Raw genomic sequence first — 20152 nt, forward strand, 5'->3', positions numbered from 1 at the left:
ATCAGAGAGTGGAAGGTTAGGAGGGATGGTGAATACCCGACAGGAGGTGGGGTTGGCAGAGGGAATGGAGTCAGAGGAAGGGGAGGGGAGGGGAGGAAGGTTCCAGAGGGCCATGGATATATCTGAGTTGTTGCACCTTGTATGCCTTGATGCCTGAAAGGAAAAGGAAAAGTTTCCTGTTAGCACGACGAATGTGACGGGAGACAAAGTGGAACTGTGGAGTGGTGCCTTAGAACCCTGCTCTACCATTCAACATGATCATGGCTGATCATCTAACTCAGTACCCTACTCTTGCTTTCTCCCCATAACCTTTAGCCCTAAGAACTGTTTCTAACCACTACTTGAAAACTTTGTGTTTCAGCCATAACTGCTTTTGTGACCAAGAATTCCACAGGCTCAGCACTCTCTGGGTGAAGATGTTTCTCCTCATCTAAGTCTTAAATGGCCTACCCAGTATCCTTAAACTGTGACCCCTAGTTCTGAAGTCCCCAGTCATCGGGAACATCCTTCCAGCATTTTTTCTGAGAGAGGGTCTAGGCCCGAAACGTCAGCTTTCCTGCTCCTCTGATGCTGCTTGGCCTGCTGTGTTCATCCAGCTCTACACCTTGTTATCTCAGATTCTCCAGCATCTGCAGGTCCTACTATCTCTGAGAATAGTTAAGGGGATGTTTTTGATTTGTGCAGACTTGATGGGCTGAATGGCCTTTTCCAGTCCTGTGGACCTCTATGACTTCCTTGATCTGTTCATTCTATGTCCAACTAGGAAGGTGGCATTCCTTTCTCTGACCTTGATACGATTATTATCCTTGACTGTGTCAGGTCAATTAAGGTTAAAATTGCCAGCAATATTACAATGATCAGTGAGCAGATAGTGGCAGATAGAGTTTAATACATAGAAGTGGTAGAAGGGATGGGGAAAGGCAGTAGAGATTTAATGGCACTGTTCTAAAGTATGCAGGGACAGAGGGACCTGGCGGTGCACATGCAGAGACCTTTGAACGTAACAAGACATGTGAATGTGTGGATGGCAAAACGTACAGAATCTTGAGCTTCATTAATAGAATCATTGAGTAAAAACACAGTAAGTTGTGCTGGATTAAGTTCTAGTTAGGCTATGCTTAGATCATTGCATCCAGTCCTGGCCATCATGTTTCAGGAAAGGCGTGGAGGTCCTTGAAAGGGTGAGGAGGAGATTTACCGGAATCATTTGAGGATGGGGTGTTTTAGTTACAAGATTAGGTTATTAAGGCTAAAGTTGTTCTCCCTGGATAATAGGAGTTGAGAGGAGATTGTATAGAAATGTACAAGACTATAACAGGTTTAGATAAGGTGACCAAGAAGAAAACTCCCATGAGCTGACTGTACGCAGGTTTAAGTTTTTGAACAAGACATGCAGGGGAATGTGAAGAGGAATTCTTGTACACAATTAGTTGAAATGACTTGGAACTCGGTGCCTACAAGGCCAGTAAAGATGATCAATGTTGCCAAAGTGAAATTAGATAGATACATGAGGTAAATAAACTTGCAGAGTGATGGAAATAGGACGTGGTAGTGGGACTGCTTGATTTGCTCCATGGGAACTGACATAGAATTAATAGGTGCGGGTTGAGGGATATGGGAATAGGTGGATAGTTGGACATTGAGGGATGTGGGAGTAAGTGGGTAGGTGCGGGTTGAGGGATGTGGGAACAGGTGGGTAGGTGCGGGTTGAGGGATATGGGAGCAGGTGGGTTGACCTGTATAAAAGGAATGAGCTAATTTGGCCGAATGGTCTTTTCTTATTGATTAAGATGTATGTTAAGCTTATGAATGTAATAATGCACCATAGCATGGTAACTCTATGAATACCCAAATGTTTATGTCTGGCAATGTCGATGTATGTAATGAGATGGTGCTTGTTTACAACTGAACAAAGGTCAATGTATATATGGGTACAGTACAGTGTATGTTATGTAGTGCTGCCAATAGGCAAAGGTAAATGTATAACAACATAAGTGTATTTAATGCCACAGCGCCAATGAATGATACGGCAGCACCACTGTGCAAAGATATATTAATTGTGTGTACCAATACATATGGGGTAATGTTGTCAATGGGAAAAGGTGTATGCATAACAGCACCAGTACATGTAATGCCGCAGTGCAAATGCGTGTTGTGTAGTGCTGCAAATGGATAAATGTGTATATTTAATGGTGCCAGTGTATGTAATGCCACAGCACCAATGAATGTGATAGAGTAGCATCACTGTGCAAAGGTGTATATATAACTATGCCAATCTATATAATGTAATGATGTCAATATGAAAATGCGTATGTATAATGGCACCAGTGTGTGTAATGTATGTAATGCAGCAAGGAGTGCGCAAAAGTTTACATATAACAATGCCAATGCATGTAATTTAATGACGCCAATGCGCAAAGGTCTAATTACCATGGCGCCTGTGGACATAATGGAAAGGTGTCCAAAGGTGTATATATAATCGTGCTTATTTGTACAACATATGGCATCACTGTGCATAATAGAGTGGTGTCGATTCAGATGTATAACTAACAACCATTCATGCAAAAGTATCAAGCTGCCAGTGTGTGTAACTTTGCGAGTGCACATCTGGAACTGTGCATTATTGTGACTGTGTAGGAGACTGTATTGGTGCGAATGTTGATGAGATAGCACCTGGGTTTAGGAGCAGGTACCTGCCTATGTTTGATTGACAGAACTAGTGTATTGTGCATGTGCATGTGCATGTCTGCCATCTTATCTGTATCTCATGTGAATGTTGCCTTGTTTATGTGTGCATATTTTTTGCACGCATGCCTGTTGCCGTGCCTGTGTGTGTGTGTGTGTGTGTGACCTTGCCTGTGCATGCGTGTATCTCTTGCCTCAGCTGCGCGTGCCTGTGTCTGTTGCCTCGGCTGTGTATGTGTGTCTGTTCCCTTGCCTGCATGTATCTGCTGCCTTGCTTGCATGCGCGTGTGGCTGTTGCCTTTGCTGCGTCTATGTGTGTGTGACTGTTGCCTCAGCAGCATGTGTCTTTTGCCTCGACTACGTGTGTATGTGTGTGTGTGTGTGTGTGTGTGTGTGTGTGTGTGTGTGCGCGCTTACATTTGGGCATTATCAATCATCATGCGAAATGGGTGACTGATCCATTTTCGTCTGTTTCCTGCCAAGTGGGTTTGATTAAGAGCTAGTCCTATTCCCTATGTAGTCAACAATAGCGGCTCACACTTGTATATCACCTTTCATCAAGAATCATGGAAAACTACAACACAAGATGCCATGTCTTGTCTGGCTTGTGCTGGCTCTTTGCAAGAACTGTTAGAGTTAGTTCCATGTCCCTGCTTTTTTGTCTATTACTGTCTGAGCTCTGAGATCTCAAGGACCTGTCCAATTCCCTTTCCAAACTATTGATTTAATCTGCTTGCACCACCTTTTCAGGGCAAGTGTTCCAAATCCTGATAACTGTGAATGAAAATTGAAAATGTTTCTCTTTGTCTCTGTTTGAAACATTAACCAATAATTTTGAATCTATGATTTCTCGTTGCTGGCTCACTCACCAGAGGCAGCAGTGTTTCTCGATCGACTCTATCAAAGCCTGTCATTATCTTAAAATCTCTATTAGGTCATCTCTATCCTTCTCTATTCTAACAAGAACAGTCCTAACTTTTCCAACTTTGCTTCATAACTGGAGTTCTTTATCCTTGACATCCCTTCCTATGACCTTTATTTCTTTGCTGAAGTGTGCTGCTCAGGTGAAATCTGGGGTCTAACCAGTGAGTTATAAAGTTTTGGCATAATCTCTTTGCCTTTATTTTGAATTCCTTTATTAATAAACCTGAAAACCTATACGCTTTATTGATCACCTAATCAACCTGGATTGCTAACTTTAAGGATTTATATATGTAGAAATGGAATCCCAAATGATTTAACGTTTTCAAAATCATGCTATTTGTAGTCCATTGTCTTTCCACATTAGTTCCCCCAAAATACATCACTTCATATATCTGCACACTAAACTCCATTTTCTATGTTACCACCACTTTCATAATCCACTGTTACAGAGTCACATAGCACTGAAAGAGGCCCTTTGACACATCGAGTCTGCACCGAATTATCTATGTTAATGAGGTTGTAGATTTGCTCACCGAGCTGATAATGGAATAGTTTAGGTTAGATGGGCTTCAGATTGCTTTCACAGGTCGGCGCAACATCGAGGGCCGAAGGGCCTGTACTGCGCTGTTATGTTCTATGTTCTATGTTTGTTTGCAGACATTTTGTCGCCCTGCTAGGTAACATCATCAGTGCATCTCCGGTGAAGTGTTGGTGTTCTGTCCTGCTTGTTATTTATACGCACCGGTTTGCTGGCGTGGTTGATATCACTTCCGGTTCTGTTTTTCAGTTGTTTGTATATCGGGTCCAGGTCAGTGTATTTGTTGATGGAGTTCCAGTTGGAATGCCAGGCCTCCAGGAATTCCCTGGCATGTTTCTTTGGCTTGTGCTATTATGGATGTGTTGTCCCAGTCGAATTTGTGTCCTTCTTTGTCCATGTGTATTGAGACCAGTGAGAATTGGTCATGTGTCTTGGTGGCTAGTTGGTGTTCATGTATCCTTATTGTCAGTTTTCTTCCAGTTTGGCCTATGTAATGTTTCTCACAGTCCTTGCATGGTATTTTGTATATTACATTAGTTTTATTGGTTGTGGGTATGGAATCCATTACGTTTGTCCGTAGCTGTTGCAGGGTGTTTGTTGGTTTATGGGCTACCCTGATACCTAGGGAAATCAAGGCATATAAATAACAAGCGGGACAAAATAGCAGCGCTTCACCGGAGGCACACTGACGATGTTACCGAGCAGGGTGATGATACGTCTACAATCAAACACACCAGCTCCATGAGCAAGTCTACAACCTCATCCACAACCCGAGCTACATATCTTGTCAAAAACTTTATTAATCTTGCTTTCCAGCACTAGGCCCAAAGCCTTGAATATTATGACATTTCAAGTGCTCCCAACTACTTTTTAAAAGTTGTGAAGTTTTCTGCCTCAACTACTCGCCCAGGCAGTGCACCCCACCACCCCCTAGGTGAAAACATTTTTCCTCAAATCCCTTCTAAACCTTCTGCTTTTCACCTTAAAATTATACCCCTTATTATTGACCCTTCAACTAAGAGGAACAGCTGCTTTCTGTTCACCCTGTCCATGCCCCTCATAATCTTATACACCTCTATCAAGTCCCCTTTCAGCCGTCTGTGCTCCAAAAAAGAAAACCTGAGCTTATCCAGCCCCTCTTCATAGTAGAATCGCTCCATCCCGGGCAACATCCTGTGCACCCCTCCAGTGCAGTCACATCCTTCCAATAGAGTGGTGACCAGAACTGCGCACACAACTCCAGCTGTGGCCTAACCAAAAACCTGCACAGCTCCAACATAACCTCCCTACAAAGCCATGCTGATTATTCCTAACCAAACCTTACCTCTGCAAGTGAGAGTAATTCTCTCCTTCAGCATTTTCTCCGATAGCTTTCCTAACACTGATGAGAGACTCACTGGTCCGTAATTCCCTGGTTTATATTTACCATCCTTCTTGAGAAGTGAAACCACATTAGCTGTCCTGTAGTCCTCTGGCACCTATGGCCAGAGAGGAATTAAAAATTTGGGTCAGGGCCCCTGTAATTTTATCCACGCCTCCCACAGCAGCCTGGGCTACAACTCTTCAGACCTGGGGATTTGTCCACTTTTGAACCTGCCAAAACCTCCAATAACTTCTCACTCACTCTATCAATCTGCTCAAGAACCTCACAGTCCACCTTCCTGAATTCTATCTCTACATCTTCCTTCTGCTGAATGAAGACAGATGTGAAGTACTCATTTAACACTCTACCAATGTCCTCTCACTCCATACATAGATTGCCCCCTAGAGCCCTAATGGGCCCTACTCTTTCCCAGGTTATCATTTTCCTCTTGATATAGAATATCTTGGGATTCTCCCTAATCTTGTTCACCAATGTTTTCTCATGCCTCCTCTTTGCTCTCCTAATTGCTTTCTTAACTTTGCCACCACCCCCTTCAATACTTTCTGTACTGCATGACGGCTTTTGTTGATTTACTCTCTCTGCACCTGTTAAAAGCCTGTTTTCCTTCCTTATTACCCAGTCCTGAATATTCCTAGATATCCATGGATCTCTGGGCTTGTTGCTTCTACATTTCACCCTAAAGTGAACATGTTGGGCCTGTACTCTCCCTTTTTGACTGTTCTGAAGATTTTCCTACAATTAGCTGTTCCCAGTCTATGTTGGCCAGATCCTGCCTTATTTTAATAAAATCTGCCTTACCCCAATCCAAAACCCTTTTTGCAGATAATCTTTTTCCTTTTCCATAACAATCTTAAATCATTTTGCATTGTGGTCACTTTCACTAACATGCTCCCCCATGGCCACCTCAAACACCTGTCTGGCTTCATTCCCCACAGTTAGGTCCGGCACTGCACCATCCCTTGTTGGATTATCTATGTGAAAAGCTCTCCTAAATACATTTCAAGAAATCCACCCTCTAAACAATTTATACTATGACTATCCCAATGAATTTTGGAGAAGTTGAAATCTCTTATTAACCTGTTAATATTTTTTACACAACTCATGAATTGTTTACATATCTGCACCTCTATTGCCCTCTAGGTGTTTGGGAGCCTATAATACACTCTCAGCAACGTGACTGCCTTCTTTTTATTCCTACGCTCTGCCCACAAAGCCTCATTTGAAGACAAATTTGAAGCCTCATTCCAAGATATCATCCCTTCTTACTGCAGAACTGACTCCTTAATTAATAATTTGACACCATCTATTCTTTACACCCTCCCCCGTCCTACCTGAAGATCCATCACCTTCACTCTTTGATATTTCTAGATTTTTACCATAAGTACTTTAAAATAAATTATATTTGGCTGATTCCTACTGAAAAACACTCAATTTCCCGGAATCAAATCAAACATTGTTTCATTTCTTGGAGAGAAAGCAGCTTTCTCTACATAGATGCTGCCAGACTTGCTGAGTTTCTCTAACAGTTTCTGTTTTTGTTTCAGATTTCCAGCATCCACAGTTCTTTGTTTTATTTTACTATTTCATTTCCTGTTGATTTTGAGACAAACTGATTGAGAAGGTTCTCCTGTACATATCAGAAATTCCTCCCTCCCCCATCCTTAGCATAATGTTTTTTTTTCCCTGGTCCATATTAGAGTGATTAAAGTCCCTTGACATTGTGTATTTTACTACAAGCCTTTAAAATTTGCTGACACATTTGTTTGTCTGTTTCATTTCTCAGTTTAGATCTCTATGTGAAAACTGCTCTCTGTTGCTTAATTCCAGCCTAATATTCCTTGTACTACGTAGTAAATCTTTTCTATTTAGAGCTTTAACATCATTTTTCATCAGGACTGTCTGTTTTTCCTTTACTATCATTCATGGAGATCTGATAACCAAAATGTTAAGAACCCATTCCTGGCTTTATTTGAGACATGTCATTAATGCCACCATGTCATAATCTCATGTGGCAGTGTGTGCCTGCAGTTCACCAAATGGTAAAAAATGGTAAAGAATTGCAGCACGCTGCTGTGCAGAGGGACTTGGGTGTCCTTGTGCATGAATCGCTAAAAGTAGGATTGCAGGTGCAGCAGGTAATTAAAAAGACAAATGGAATTTTGTCTGCCATTGCTAGAGGGATGGAGTTTAAAAACAGGGAGGCTATGCTGCAGCTGTATAGGGTCCTGGTGAGGCCACACCTGGAGTACTGTGTGCAGTTTTGGTCTCCTTACTTGAGAAGAGATATGCTAGCACTGGAGGGGGTGCAGAGGAGATTCACTCGGTTGATTCCAGAGTTGAGATTGTTGGATTATGAGGAGAGACTGAGTAGACAGGGATTATACTTATTGGAATTCAGAAGAATGAGGGGAGACCTTATAGAAACATATAAGATTATGAAGGGAATAGATAAGGCAGAGGCAGGGAGGTTGTTTCCGCTAGCAGGTGAAACTAGGACGAGAGGGCATCGCCTCAAAATAAAGGGAAGCAGATGTAGGAATGAGGTCAGGAGGAACTTCTTCACCCAAAGGGTTGTGAATCTGTGGAATTCCCTGCCCAGTGAAGCGGTTGAAGCTACCTCGCTGAATGTTTTTAAGGCAAGGCTAGATAAATTTTTGAACAGTAAAGGAATTAAGTGTTATGGTGAGTGGGCGGGTAAGTGGAGCTGAGTCTCAAAAAGATCAGCCATGATCTTATTAAATGGCAGGGCAGGCTTGAGGGGCCAGATGGCCAGATCCTGCTCCTAGTTCTTATGTTCTTATAAATTTATCGGATTACATCTGGGCACTGACATACACACAGCTTAATACCTCCTTTGTCACTTTAATTGTTTTCTTCTTTGGGACCACTGCTAATTTTTGGGATATTTCAAATTTTACTGCAGTTTATATCTCATTGTCCTCTTATCTCATTGCTTCTTTCTACTACTTTCTCATTCTCCTTCTCTTTGTGAAATATGTTTAGCCTAATCAACAACCATCAACCGCTCAAGCAAACCCACCAGCTTTAGCAGTGATGTTTGACAGGGTTATTATCAGGCATTATTTGACACCAAGTCAAAGGATATATTAGCACCAAAAGCTTGGTCGGAAGGAACCTCCAAAATTTAGAGTCTTTGCAGCTGAAGACACTGAAGTCACTGGTGGAGCCATGAAATTTGGGAATCCTCAAGAAGTGCAGAGATTTTAGAGTGTTGTAGGGTTGGAAGAGATTTCAGAGATAAGGAGGGGTGAGGGCATGAGGTATTTGAAAATAAGGATGAACATTTTATGTTAGACTCAGCTTTTCCAACAAACTCTTGGTGAACCTTCTTTCTTGTGACCTCTAGAAACATGAGCCCGTCCAAAACTCGAACTCTCATCAAATCCCATCACTTCTGCATGCCACAAACTATAAAATGTTCAAATTACAATGCTACTTATAGACAACTACTTTGACCAAGCTTTCACCCCCTGTCCTAATATGTCCTTAAATAGCTTAGAACAAAGAACAAAGAAAATTACAGCACAAGAACAGGCCCTTTGGTTCTCTAAGCCTGCACCAATATGCTGCCTGTCACAACTAATACCCCCTACCTTTCCAGGGACCACATCCCCCTATTTCCATCCTATTCATCTATTTGTCAAGACATCCTATAAATGTCACTATCGTATCTGCGTCCACTACCTCCCCTGACAACGAGTTCCAAGCACTCACCACCCTCTGTGTAAATAAAATTGCCTCGTACATCGCCTTTAAACCTTGCCCCTCGCACCTTAAACCTATGGCCCCTGGTAACTGACTCTTCCACCCTGGGGAAAAGCTTCTGACTGTCCAGTCTGTCCATGCCCTTCATAATCTTGTAGACCTCTATCAGGTCACCCCTCAACCTCCGTCATTCCAGTGAGATCAACCCAAGTTTCTCCAACCGCTCCTCATAGCTAATGCCCTCCATTACCAGGCAACATCCTGATAAATCTTTTCTGTACCCTGTCCGAAGCCACCACATCCTTCTGGTAGTGTGGCGATCAGATTTGAACACAATATTTCAAACACAATAGTCTCAAATTTTGTCTGATAATGTTCCTGTGAATCTTCATGGAGTGTTCTACTATGTCAAAAATACTGTGTAAACATAAGTTGTTCTTGTAATATGTGAAAGTCCAAGAGTCGTTACAGAAGAAGTCTGGCTATTAAGCCTATCAAGTTCACGCTGGTTCTTTGTTAAGCAAGGCAGTCAGTCCCACTCCTATACTCTATCCCCTTAAAGCTTAGTTGCCAGTGTTTAGTAGTACCTGGATGTGAGTGTGATAGAGAAAGTGTCTATGAGTGTGCGTATGTCAGGCATTGTCAGTTTATGTGTAGTTCCTTTGCTTGGGTGAGAGGGAAATAAAAACAGGATTTGTCTCTGTGTATGCCTGTGCCTACCTATGAGAAGGAGAGAAAGACAGGATTGATGTCTGGGTGTGAGAGGACAAGAAAAGTAGGATTGGTTTCTGTGTGTGTACCTGTGCCTGGGTGTGAGAAGGAGAGAAAGACTGGATTGGTGTCCGTGTGTGTGTGTTACTAAATTCTCTGATTTCTTTTCTCAGATGATGGCAAGCTTTTCCAAGGAAGTGGAGTGGGAGATCCCTTTGGCCCTCGCTGCTACAAGGGTGATATCATGGGTTGTGGTATCATGTTTCCTCGAGATTATATTTTAGACAGTGATGGTAAGAATGCTGTTAGTATGGTGTATTATTATCTGGAAATTGGATTTAGTGGCTTCTGAATTCAAATGGAGTACTAAGCAGGCAGCCTTGCAACATAGTATGTTTTTGCTTCTCTATAATTTGACAGCGCAGAAGGAGCCCAATTAGCCCATTGCTGTTATGTTTTCTCGCTGGTGGAGCTATCGCATTTGTCCCATGAATCGTCACCTTTCCCCATTTGGTCACCATGTGTCTTCTTTCTCTGAAAGAGCTGTCCCTCTTGCCCTTTCACCATATCGACCTGCCACACCTGTACCTTGTCTCTCAAAGAGCAAGCCTCTTTGACCAAAAACTCAGTGTGATCAGCTACATGAATACCTTAACTACAGGAGGAGATCAGAGGCTGAGTATTCTACAATAAGTGGCTGACCTCATGGAACTCACTTTCTAATAGCATTATGGGAATGCCTTCCCAACATACACTCCAACTGTTCAAGAATGCAAGTCACAACCACCTTCTGAGGGTTAACCACAGATGGGAATTAAATGCTGGCCCTCACAGTGATACCTATATGGCCAGAATGATTTCATTTTAAGTTTCATTCCCCTGAACTTCTCCAGTTCCCTTCAGCATTCTGTTAAGGTGCTCTGTCTCATTCTCCTGTCCTTTCCCCATTCTCCCATCTACTCTGTGCACTGTTTCTGAAAGAGCTTTCCTCTTCATCATTCCTCACCCTTTTACCCCCTATAAATGCAAATTTTATTTTCTTCTGTCTTTCCGCTGAATCTGTTCTGTATGCCCTCTAAGACCATCTTGCTCTTTTTTGCGCAAACTCTCCAATCATGTATAAGAATTGGTAAACTGTAGTTAAGTGCTTTTATTTGAAGACTAGTTCTAATATATTCAAAATACAAGAGCGATCAAGAAACATGTCTAACCTGGAGATTCCACACATGTGTACACACATGTACACTTACATACGTGCACACGTGGATATGTGTGCGCACAGACACGTACACACACATGCACACAGGTACATGCTCACATACACACACCTAGTCATATACTGTTTTGCATCCTGGTTCTTCAATCACACCTGTACACCACTCACATGTTATCTTCAAGCCATATAGCAACATCCTCCTTTATTTCTCTGAAGATAGCCATTGTATACAGCAAAAGTAAATATAAATAACAAAGTAGGGTGGTTGCTGAAACTATTACACAAAAAATAGATCTCATTTAAGAGTTTAAGTCTTCATAATATAAAGGTTTACTAATTCTTCCCAATCTCTTGACAGTATAACCTTCCTGAGATCTACACACTTCACTTTGGTAGAAGAGGCTGAAGGCTGAATAGACTTAGGTTTTTTCGTAGAATCCCTACAGTGTGGAAACAGGCCATTTGGCCCAACAAGTCCACACCAACCCTCAGAGCATCCCACCCAGACCCATCCCCCTAATCTACTCATCCCTGAACACTGTGGGCAATTTAGCATAGCCAATCCACCCATCCTGCACATCTTTGGACTGTGGGAGGAAACTGGAGCACCCGGAGGAAACCCACGCAGACAGGGGGAGAATGTGTAAACTCCACACAGACTGTCGCCCAAGGGTGGAATTGAACCTGGGTTCCTGTCACTGTGAGGCAGCAGTGCTAACCACTGAGCCGCCCAAATTTAGGTATAATTAGGAGATCTTGACTTGTAGGTGCTTGGCAGTCTGTGTATTGTTAGAGTGCTGGCTGTTTTCATAGTAATCTTCCTCAGCCTCAATCTCCAACTTCATCTTGGAATATTGGAATGCTGCGTGGTATAGCTGGACACTTCTCTCAGCTGGCTTATTGTTCTCCTTAACATCGAGACTGATTCGATGGGCTTATTTCTGTTTTTTTTTGCCACACTTTGTGTTGGTGACCTTGTGTATGGTCATAATGTTAAGTTCCAAACGCACCAGTGCTACTGCCAGTCCATTTGTGCCCACCAGTGTCCATGCAAACTTGCTATATCTGCAGAGGCAGGAATGAAAGATTTGCAGTGGAGCGAGGAAATTGAAATGAGTTTACAGATGCGCAGAGCTTAGAGTCAGGAGGGGTGAGAGAATAATCGATCCATGTAGCACACATTCCATTTTAGGATTGAGTCAAAGATTCATACAGCGTAGAAAAGGCCGTTTGGCCCATCAAGTCTGCTCTGACATAACTGCTACTTTAAAGGCGCGCTAATCCCAATTTCCTGCACTTGCCCCATATCCTTGAATGTTATGTTATTTCAAGTGCTCGTCTATATGTTTTTTAAAGGGTGTAAGGTTTTTGGCCTCAACTACGTTTCCAGGCAGTGCATTCTAGGATTTCACCATCCTCTGAGTCAAAAAGTGTTTTCCCAAATCCCCTCTGAATCTCCTTCCCCTTACCCTAAAACTGTGTTCTCTCATAATTAACCCCTTAACAAAGGGGAACAGCTGCTCCCCACTCACTCTATCCATACCCCTCATAATCTTATACACCTCAATCAAGTACCCCCTCAGCCTTCTCTCCCTAAAGAAAACAATCCAAGCCAATCCAGCCTCTCCTTATAACTCAAACCCTCCATTCCCAGCAACATCCTGGTAAATCTTTTCTGAACCCTCGCCAGCTTAATAATATCCTTCCTATAACAGGGAGACCAGAACTGGACACAGTACTCCAGAAGAGGCCTCACCAACGTCCTGTAAAACCTCAAGATGACGTCCCAATCCTATATTCAAAGGCCTGAGCAGTGAAGACAAGCATGAAGGCTAAACGCCTTCTCACCACTATCCCCCCGACCACCATCTAGATGTGACGCAAACTTCAAAGAATTAGGTACCTGAACTCCTCAGTCTCTCTGTTCTACAGCACTAACCAAGGCTCTACTTTTAATTGTATAAGTTCTGCCCTTATTTGTTTTACCAAAATGCAATACCTTGCATTTATCCAAATTAAACTCTATCTGCCACTCCTTAGACCAATGACGCAATTGATCAAGATCTCTTTGTAATCTTAGATCATAGAATCGTAGAATGCCTGCAGTATGGAAGCAGGCTATTCGGCCCATCAAGTCCGCACCAACCCTTCAAAAAGCATCTCACCCAGACCCACCCCCCTACCTTATCCCTGTAACCCTGCAATTCCCATGGCTAATCCACCTAGCCTGCACATCCCTGAACACTATGGGCAATTTAGCATGGCAGATCCACCTAACCTGCACAATCTTTGGACTGTGGGTGGAAACCGGAGCACCCGGAGGAAAGCCATGCAGACACGGGGAGAATGTGCAAACTCCACACAGACAGTCACTTAAGGCTGGAGTTGAACCTGGATCTCTAGCACTGTGATGCAGTAATGTTAACAACTGAGCCACTGTGCCGCCCGCTAACCTTCTTCATTGTCTACTATACCATCAATTTTGGTATCATCCAAAAGCTACTAACCATGCCTTCTATATTCTCATCTAAATCATTTATAGAAATGACAAACCAAAGTGGACATGACTCTGATCCCTGTGGAACACCACTGGTCACAGGCCTCCAGTCCAAAAAAAAATCCTCCACCACCACTCGTCTCTTGCCGTTAAGCCAATTTTGTACCCAATTGGCTAGCTCACTCTGAATCCCATGTGATCTAGCTTTACTAATTTGTCTACCATGCAGAACCTTTTCAAAGGCTTTACTAAAGTCCAAGGAAGCAATGTCTACCGCTCTACCCTCATCAATCTTCTTGGTTACTTCCTCAAAAAATTCAATCAAATTTTGTGAGACACGATTTCCCTCACACAACACCATGCCGATAATCCCTAATCATTCTTTGCCTCTCGAAATGCATACAAATCCTATCTTTCAGAAACACCTCCATTAACTTACCCACCACCGAAGTTAGACTCACAGGCCTATAGTTCCCAGGCTTCTCCTTACATCCCTTTTTGAAAAGAAAGGGACAACATTAGCCACTCTCCAGTCATCGGGCACCTCGCCTGCACAAATATTTCTGCAAGGAGCCCCGCAATATCCTCCCTCGCTTCCCACAACATCCTGGGATACACTAGATCAGGTCCCAGAGATTTATCCACTTTTATATTTTAGGGTTACAGGGATAGGGCAGAGGGCTGGCTCTGGGTGGGATGCTCTTCGGAGGGTCGGTGTGGACTTGATGGGCCAAATAGCCTGCTTCCACAAGGTAGGGATTCTATGAAGAGATTCATTTGATCCCAGTTGTCTATATCTAATATATGATTATTTGATTCTTTTTTATTCATGACAAAGAGCTTCAATATCTCTATTCATCCATTGTTCCCTAATTCTACCAGTCATACTTTTCACTCTAGCAGGAACATAATGACTCTGAACTTTCATTATCACACTTCTGAAAGACTTCCACTTATCAAACGTCCCTTTACCTGTGAACAGTCTACACCAATCAACTTTTGAAAGCTCTTGTCTCATACCATTAAAATTTGCCTTTCTTAAAACCTTTAACTTTTATGGAAGGCTTATCCTTTTCCATACAATTTTAAAACTAATAGAATTATGATCATTAAAGATAGGCTAGGACTTTTTTCACTGGAGCATAGGAGGTTGAGGGGTGACCTTATAGAGGTTGATAAAATCTTGAGAGGCATAGATAAGGTGAAGAGCTAAAGTCCTTTTCCCTGGGGTAGGGGAGTCCAAAACAGAGGGCATAGGGTTAAGGTGAGAGGGAAAAGATTTAAAAGGGACCTGAGGGGCAACTTTTTCCACACAGAGGGTGGTGCTTGTATGGAACAAGCTGCAGGAGGAAGGTGTAGAGGCAGTTTACAATTACGAGATTTAAAAGACATTTGGACAGGTACGTGGATGGGAAAGGTGTCAAGGGATACGGGCCAAAAGCAAGCAAATGGGAAATTTAGTTTGGGAAACCTGGTCGGCATGGATGAGTTGAACCTAAAGATCTGTTTTCATGCTGTATGGCTCTATGACTGTATGACCCAACCCAATTATATCTTCCTAAAACCATCTTCTTCACTATTAACCACCTTACCAATCTTGGTAGTGCTTGCAAACTTGCTTAAAAGTCCCTCCACTTTTTTGTCTATATCATTTATGTATATAACAAACAATAAGGATTCCAGTACTGATCCTTGAGGACACTGGCCTCCATCACTGAAACAGCCTTCTACCATTACCCTTTATGTCCTATTGCTAAGTCAGTTTCTGATCCATCTCATCACGTTTCCCTGAATTCCATGTGCTTTAACTTTCTCAATCAGTCTCCCATGTGGTACCTTGTCAAAAACTTTGCTAAAATCCATGTAAACGACATCAACTGAACTTCATCCCTCATCCACTTGATCACATTTTTGTAAAATTCTAACATATTTGTTAGGCATGACCTCCCTCTGACAAAGCCATGCTGATTATCATTAATTAAGCCATACTTTTCTAATTGTAGATAAATTCTCTCCTTCGGAATTTTCTCCAATAGTTTCCCTATCACAGGAGAGTGAGACTGACCGGTGTGTAATTTCCTGGTTCACCTCTACTGCCTGTGTTGAAAAGTAGAACCACATTAGCTGTCCTCCAGTCCTCTGGCACTTCCTCTGGGGCCAGAGAGGAATTAAAAATGTGTCAGAGCCCCTACAATTTTCTGCCTCGCCTCCCACGCTAGCCTGGAATGCAATTCATCTGGGCCAGGAGGTTTGTCTGTTTGTAAGCCCGTCAGGGCTTCTAATACCTCCCCATTTTCTATGTTAAACTGCAAGTTCCTCACAGTCCCTTTTCTTGAATTCCATACCTATGTTCTCATCTTTCAGAGTGAAGACTGAAGAGAAGTATTCATTTAACACCCTTCCAATATCCTGCAGCTTCACACACAGATTGCCGCCTTGGTCCCAAATGGGCCCTACTCTTTCCCTGGTTAAACTCTTTCTTTTAATGTATTTATACAATATCTTAGGATTCTCCCTAATCCTGTTTGTAAGTCCTTTTCCATGCTCTCTATTTGCTCTTCTAGTGCTTTCTTAAGGTCATCATTTTCCAAGGGATTTTTCAGTATTGCAGGTGTTGACAGTTGACTCTCACTATTGTGTCACACTTGAATTTCTCATTGTAACTCAGCAATCAGCTGTCCTGTTCCCCATCAAAGCTGCACTTCCAACTGTACAGCAGTAGAGCCTCCATATTATCTTGTATAATGACCAAAACACTTTAGGTAAGTTGAGTAATATTCATTTTCTTCAGACTTTTTTCTAGAGCTTTTCCTTCCTGCCTCCAGCTCTGCTGTGACCTGACGATGTCAGCAAGTTTCAGATTCTGTCCAAAGGTCCTGCTGAGATGATCTTTCCTGTTCTAACAATCTAGTTAGGCTGGTGGATGAATTCCTTTCCTTGTCCTCCCCCTCCACTGCCTACAACAAAGTTCAAATTTAAAAGAGAGGTGGTATTAAACACGCACACGCACACTCACATGCACGTATACACTCACACACACGATTTGTGGACAAAAGAAAAAGAATTATTCATGGATTGTTCAAATTCTGGTCTTCAGATAAAGTCAATTTTCATGCAAGCTATTGGCATGGGGATTTCTTTCTGGATCAGTAAAGGCTGGTTGATTTCTCTTTTCCTGGAGACAGTGGTGTAGATTAAGACTTCTCATCTAAGAACCCTCCACTTGCAACAATGCAGTCTTCCAGTGGATTTTCAACTCTCAAGCTTCAAGAAAGGGGGTTTCAGAGACAGGGCAAAGGTTGTTGCCCTGTGGCAATTTCTCTCTGGTTGTGTTTAACAATTTTTTTTTTTAACAATCACAAACTGGGTGATGTGACCTGTCTGTCTGAAAGTGTGTAGAGTAACTGTCTCCATCCAACCAGTCTGTTCTTTAGAAATGCAACATTGATACTGCTCTATACAGTGTGACTTGGTTTGAAAAGTATTCTTTTTAAGAAGTTCAAGATTCGCATAGATATCTGGTCAATTATTATAAATTAGTATTTTTGATAACAAATCACCATAACACTTACTTTGAATAAATTTTTTTGAATAAACAATGAAATAGACTTGGAATGCAAAGCTAGTATTAGCGAAAGTTGTCATAAAGCTGGTCAATCAGTATAAACTCACTGGTTTCCTAATGTCCTGGGGAAGGAAACATACTGTTCTTACTCAGGATCGACACCAAAATTGTTGTATGTCAACCATATTCTGAACTGACCGAGCAACTAGTTGCATTATGTTAAACCAGTTCCAAGAGAGGTGAAGACTCAAAAGAGAAAAACACCACATGCCTTGAAGCATTGAATTAGCACATGGGAAGCCACATCCACCCAAGGTGACCCTGCAGATGCTCTCCGCTGATATCTGAGGGCAACTGTCAAAGTTGACAGAGCTATCCCACAGCCTAGTGGAGCAGCAGCCTGATATGGTCATATGCTTAAAAGTATAGCTTGCAGCCAAAGTTCCAGACTCCCCTGTCTCTGTTGATGGATATGTCTTGCTCCACATAGGTTGAGGGAACTCTCCTTAAATATTGGCCTCGTAGATAGCCCAGATTTTAATTGCTCTGCCACTGGTGGCTATGCAATCAGCTGCCTAGAACTGGAAATCTGGAAATCCTTTCCTAAACTTCTTCATCACTCTGTCTTCATTAAAGACTCCTTGCAACCACTTGCTTTGACCAAACAGGGCTATTGCAACGGGCTTTTTACCACCACTCGGTCTACTCTCATTCTTAAACAAAGTGATGGAGTCATTGACAGTGTCATCAAGTGGTACTTGCTCAGCAATAACCTGCTCATTGACACTCAGTTTGGGTTCCACCAGGGTCACTTATCTCCGACCTCATTACCGCTCTGGTTCAAACACAAACAAAAGAGCTGAATTCTAGAGATGAGGTGAGATTGAGTGCAGCATCAAAGAGCCTCAGCAAAGTGGCAGTCAATGAGAATCAAAGGAAAAATTCTCCATTGGTTGGAATCATTACCTGGCACGTAGAAAGATGGCTGTGGTTGTTGGAGTCCAAACATTTCAGCTCCAAGACATCAATGCAGGAGAATCTCAGGGCAGTGTCCTCAGCAATTTTCCCACTAATGAGTGCAATAGCCAAAGTACTCCATGCAGTCTATGTTCTGTGAGAAATTATGCATATTAGCGGCTGCGCAAAGAAATGCAAAACGGTCAAGCGCAACTACATTTTAATTGATCCTTCACTGTATCATCAATTAGTTTTTCTTCATTTAGGTCATAAATGGGGATATTTGTTTCTGTTACTGTGCCACTGCTTCCATCTCTCTCCCTGGCAATTGTTATTCAGCCTTAAATAATGTTGAGCATCCAAGGTTTGAATTGTTCTCCAATTAGTGGCCATACCTTCAGTTGTAACAAAAACAAAGTTGCTGGAAAAGCTCCGCAGGTCTGCCAGCATCTGTGAAGGAAAAAGACAGAGTTAACGTTTCGGATCCGGTGACCCTTCCTCAGATGTGTTGTGTTGTGTTGGGGCTAAATATTGGAATCTCCCTTCCTTACCTCCTCCCTACAAAGGGATTCAGGGAGTTAAGTAAGCAGTTGAAAAGCAGAGCCTCTAGGGTTGTAATCTTGGGATTACTTCCTGTGCCACACGCTAGTGAAGCTAGGAGCAGTTAAACATGTGGCTAAAGAGCTGGTCTAGGAGGGAGGGTTCCAGGTATGTGGATCATTGGGTTATATCCTGGGACAGGTGAGACCAGTACAAGAAGGATGGGTTGCACCTCAACTGGAAGGGCAGCAATATCCTGGCAGAGAGGTTTGCTAGTGTCAGTCAGGACTAGTGACTCACTAGTGTGGCAGAGGGGTAAGAACTAGAGCAGTTGGTCAGCAAGTAAAATGACCGAGGATGAGTCAAAGACTAAGGCTAAGAGGAAGAAAAGAAAAGGAGAGGTTATTAAACACAGCAAGACTGGCGGTCTGAATTGCATATGTTTTAATGCAAGGAGTATGACAGTTAAGGCAAATGAACTTCGAGCTTGGATTAATACCTATAACTATGATGTTGTAACTATTACAGAAAGATGCTGTAGGAATGATAGAAAGAGGGGCAAAAGAGGAGGGGGGACAGCTGTTTATGGTTGGGGATAACATTACGGCTATGCTTAAGGAGGAGATTCCAGGGAGTACAGATTGGGAGACTCAGATATCTGTAAGAATAATAGGGTTGCAATGGTGCGGGATTTTAATTTTCCAAACATTGACTGGGACTGCCATAGTGTTAAGGGCTTGGATGGAAAAGAATTTGTTAAGTTTGTACAAGAATATTTTCTTATTCAGTATGTGGATGTACCTACAAGAGAAGAAGTAAATCCAGGTAATTATAGACCAGTGAGCCTGATGTCAGTGGTGGGGAAGCTGCTGGAGAAGATACTGAGGGTTAGGATCTATTTACATTTGGAAGAAAATGGGCTTATTAGTGATAGGCAGCATGGTTTTGTGCAGGGAAGGTCATGTCTTACCAACTTGATAGAATTCTTTGGGGAAGTGACAAAGTTGATAGATGAGGGAAGGGCTGTGGATGTCATATACATGGACTTCAGTAAGGCGTTTGATAAGGTTCCCCATGGTAGGCTGATGGAGAAAGTGAAGTCGCATGGGGTCCAGGGTGTACTAGCTAGATGGATAGAGAACTGGCTGGGCAACAGGAGACAGAGAGTTGTAGTGGAAGGGAGTTTCTCAAAATGGAGAACTGTGACCAGTGGTGTTCCACAGGGATCCGTGTTGGGACCACTGTTGTTTGTGACATACATAAATGATCTGGAGGAAGATATAGATGGTCTGATTAGCAAGTTTGCAGATGACACTAAGATTGGTGGAGTAACATATAGTGAAGGGGACTGTCGGAGAATGCAGCAGAAAATAGATAGATTGGAGAGTTGGGCGGAGAAATGGCAGATG

At 42.5% G+C, this 20152-nt stretch overlaps 1 protein-coding gene across 1 annotated transcript in view; it reads left to right on the plus strand.

Annotated features, from left to right (window-relative positions):
- LOC109926443 (SPRY domain-containing protein 3-like) overlaps nt 1-20152 on the plus strand; it is a 102879-nt gene that overhangs the window by 64285 nt on the left and 18442 nt on the right. Inside the window, exon 3 of the mRNA XM_048618819.1 lies at nt 10142-10261. Within this exon, the coding sequence (XP_048474776.1) occupies nt 10142-10261 (120 nt within the window). The remainder of the gene's footprint in view (nt 1-10141; nt 10262-20152) is intronic.

The sequence above is a fragment of the Rhincodon typus genome, chromosome 41 (assembly GCF_021869965.1).
Source record: "Rhincodon typus isolate 14 chromosome 41, sRhiTyp1.1, whole genome shotgun sequence".
In the NCBI taxonomy this organism is placed as follows: domain Eukaryota; kingdom Metazoa; phylum Chordata; class Chondrichthyes; order Orectolobiformes; family Rhincodontidae; genus Rhincodon; species Rhincodon typus.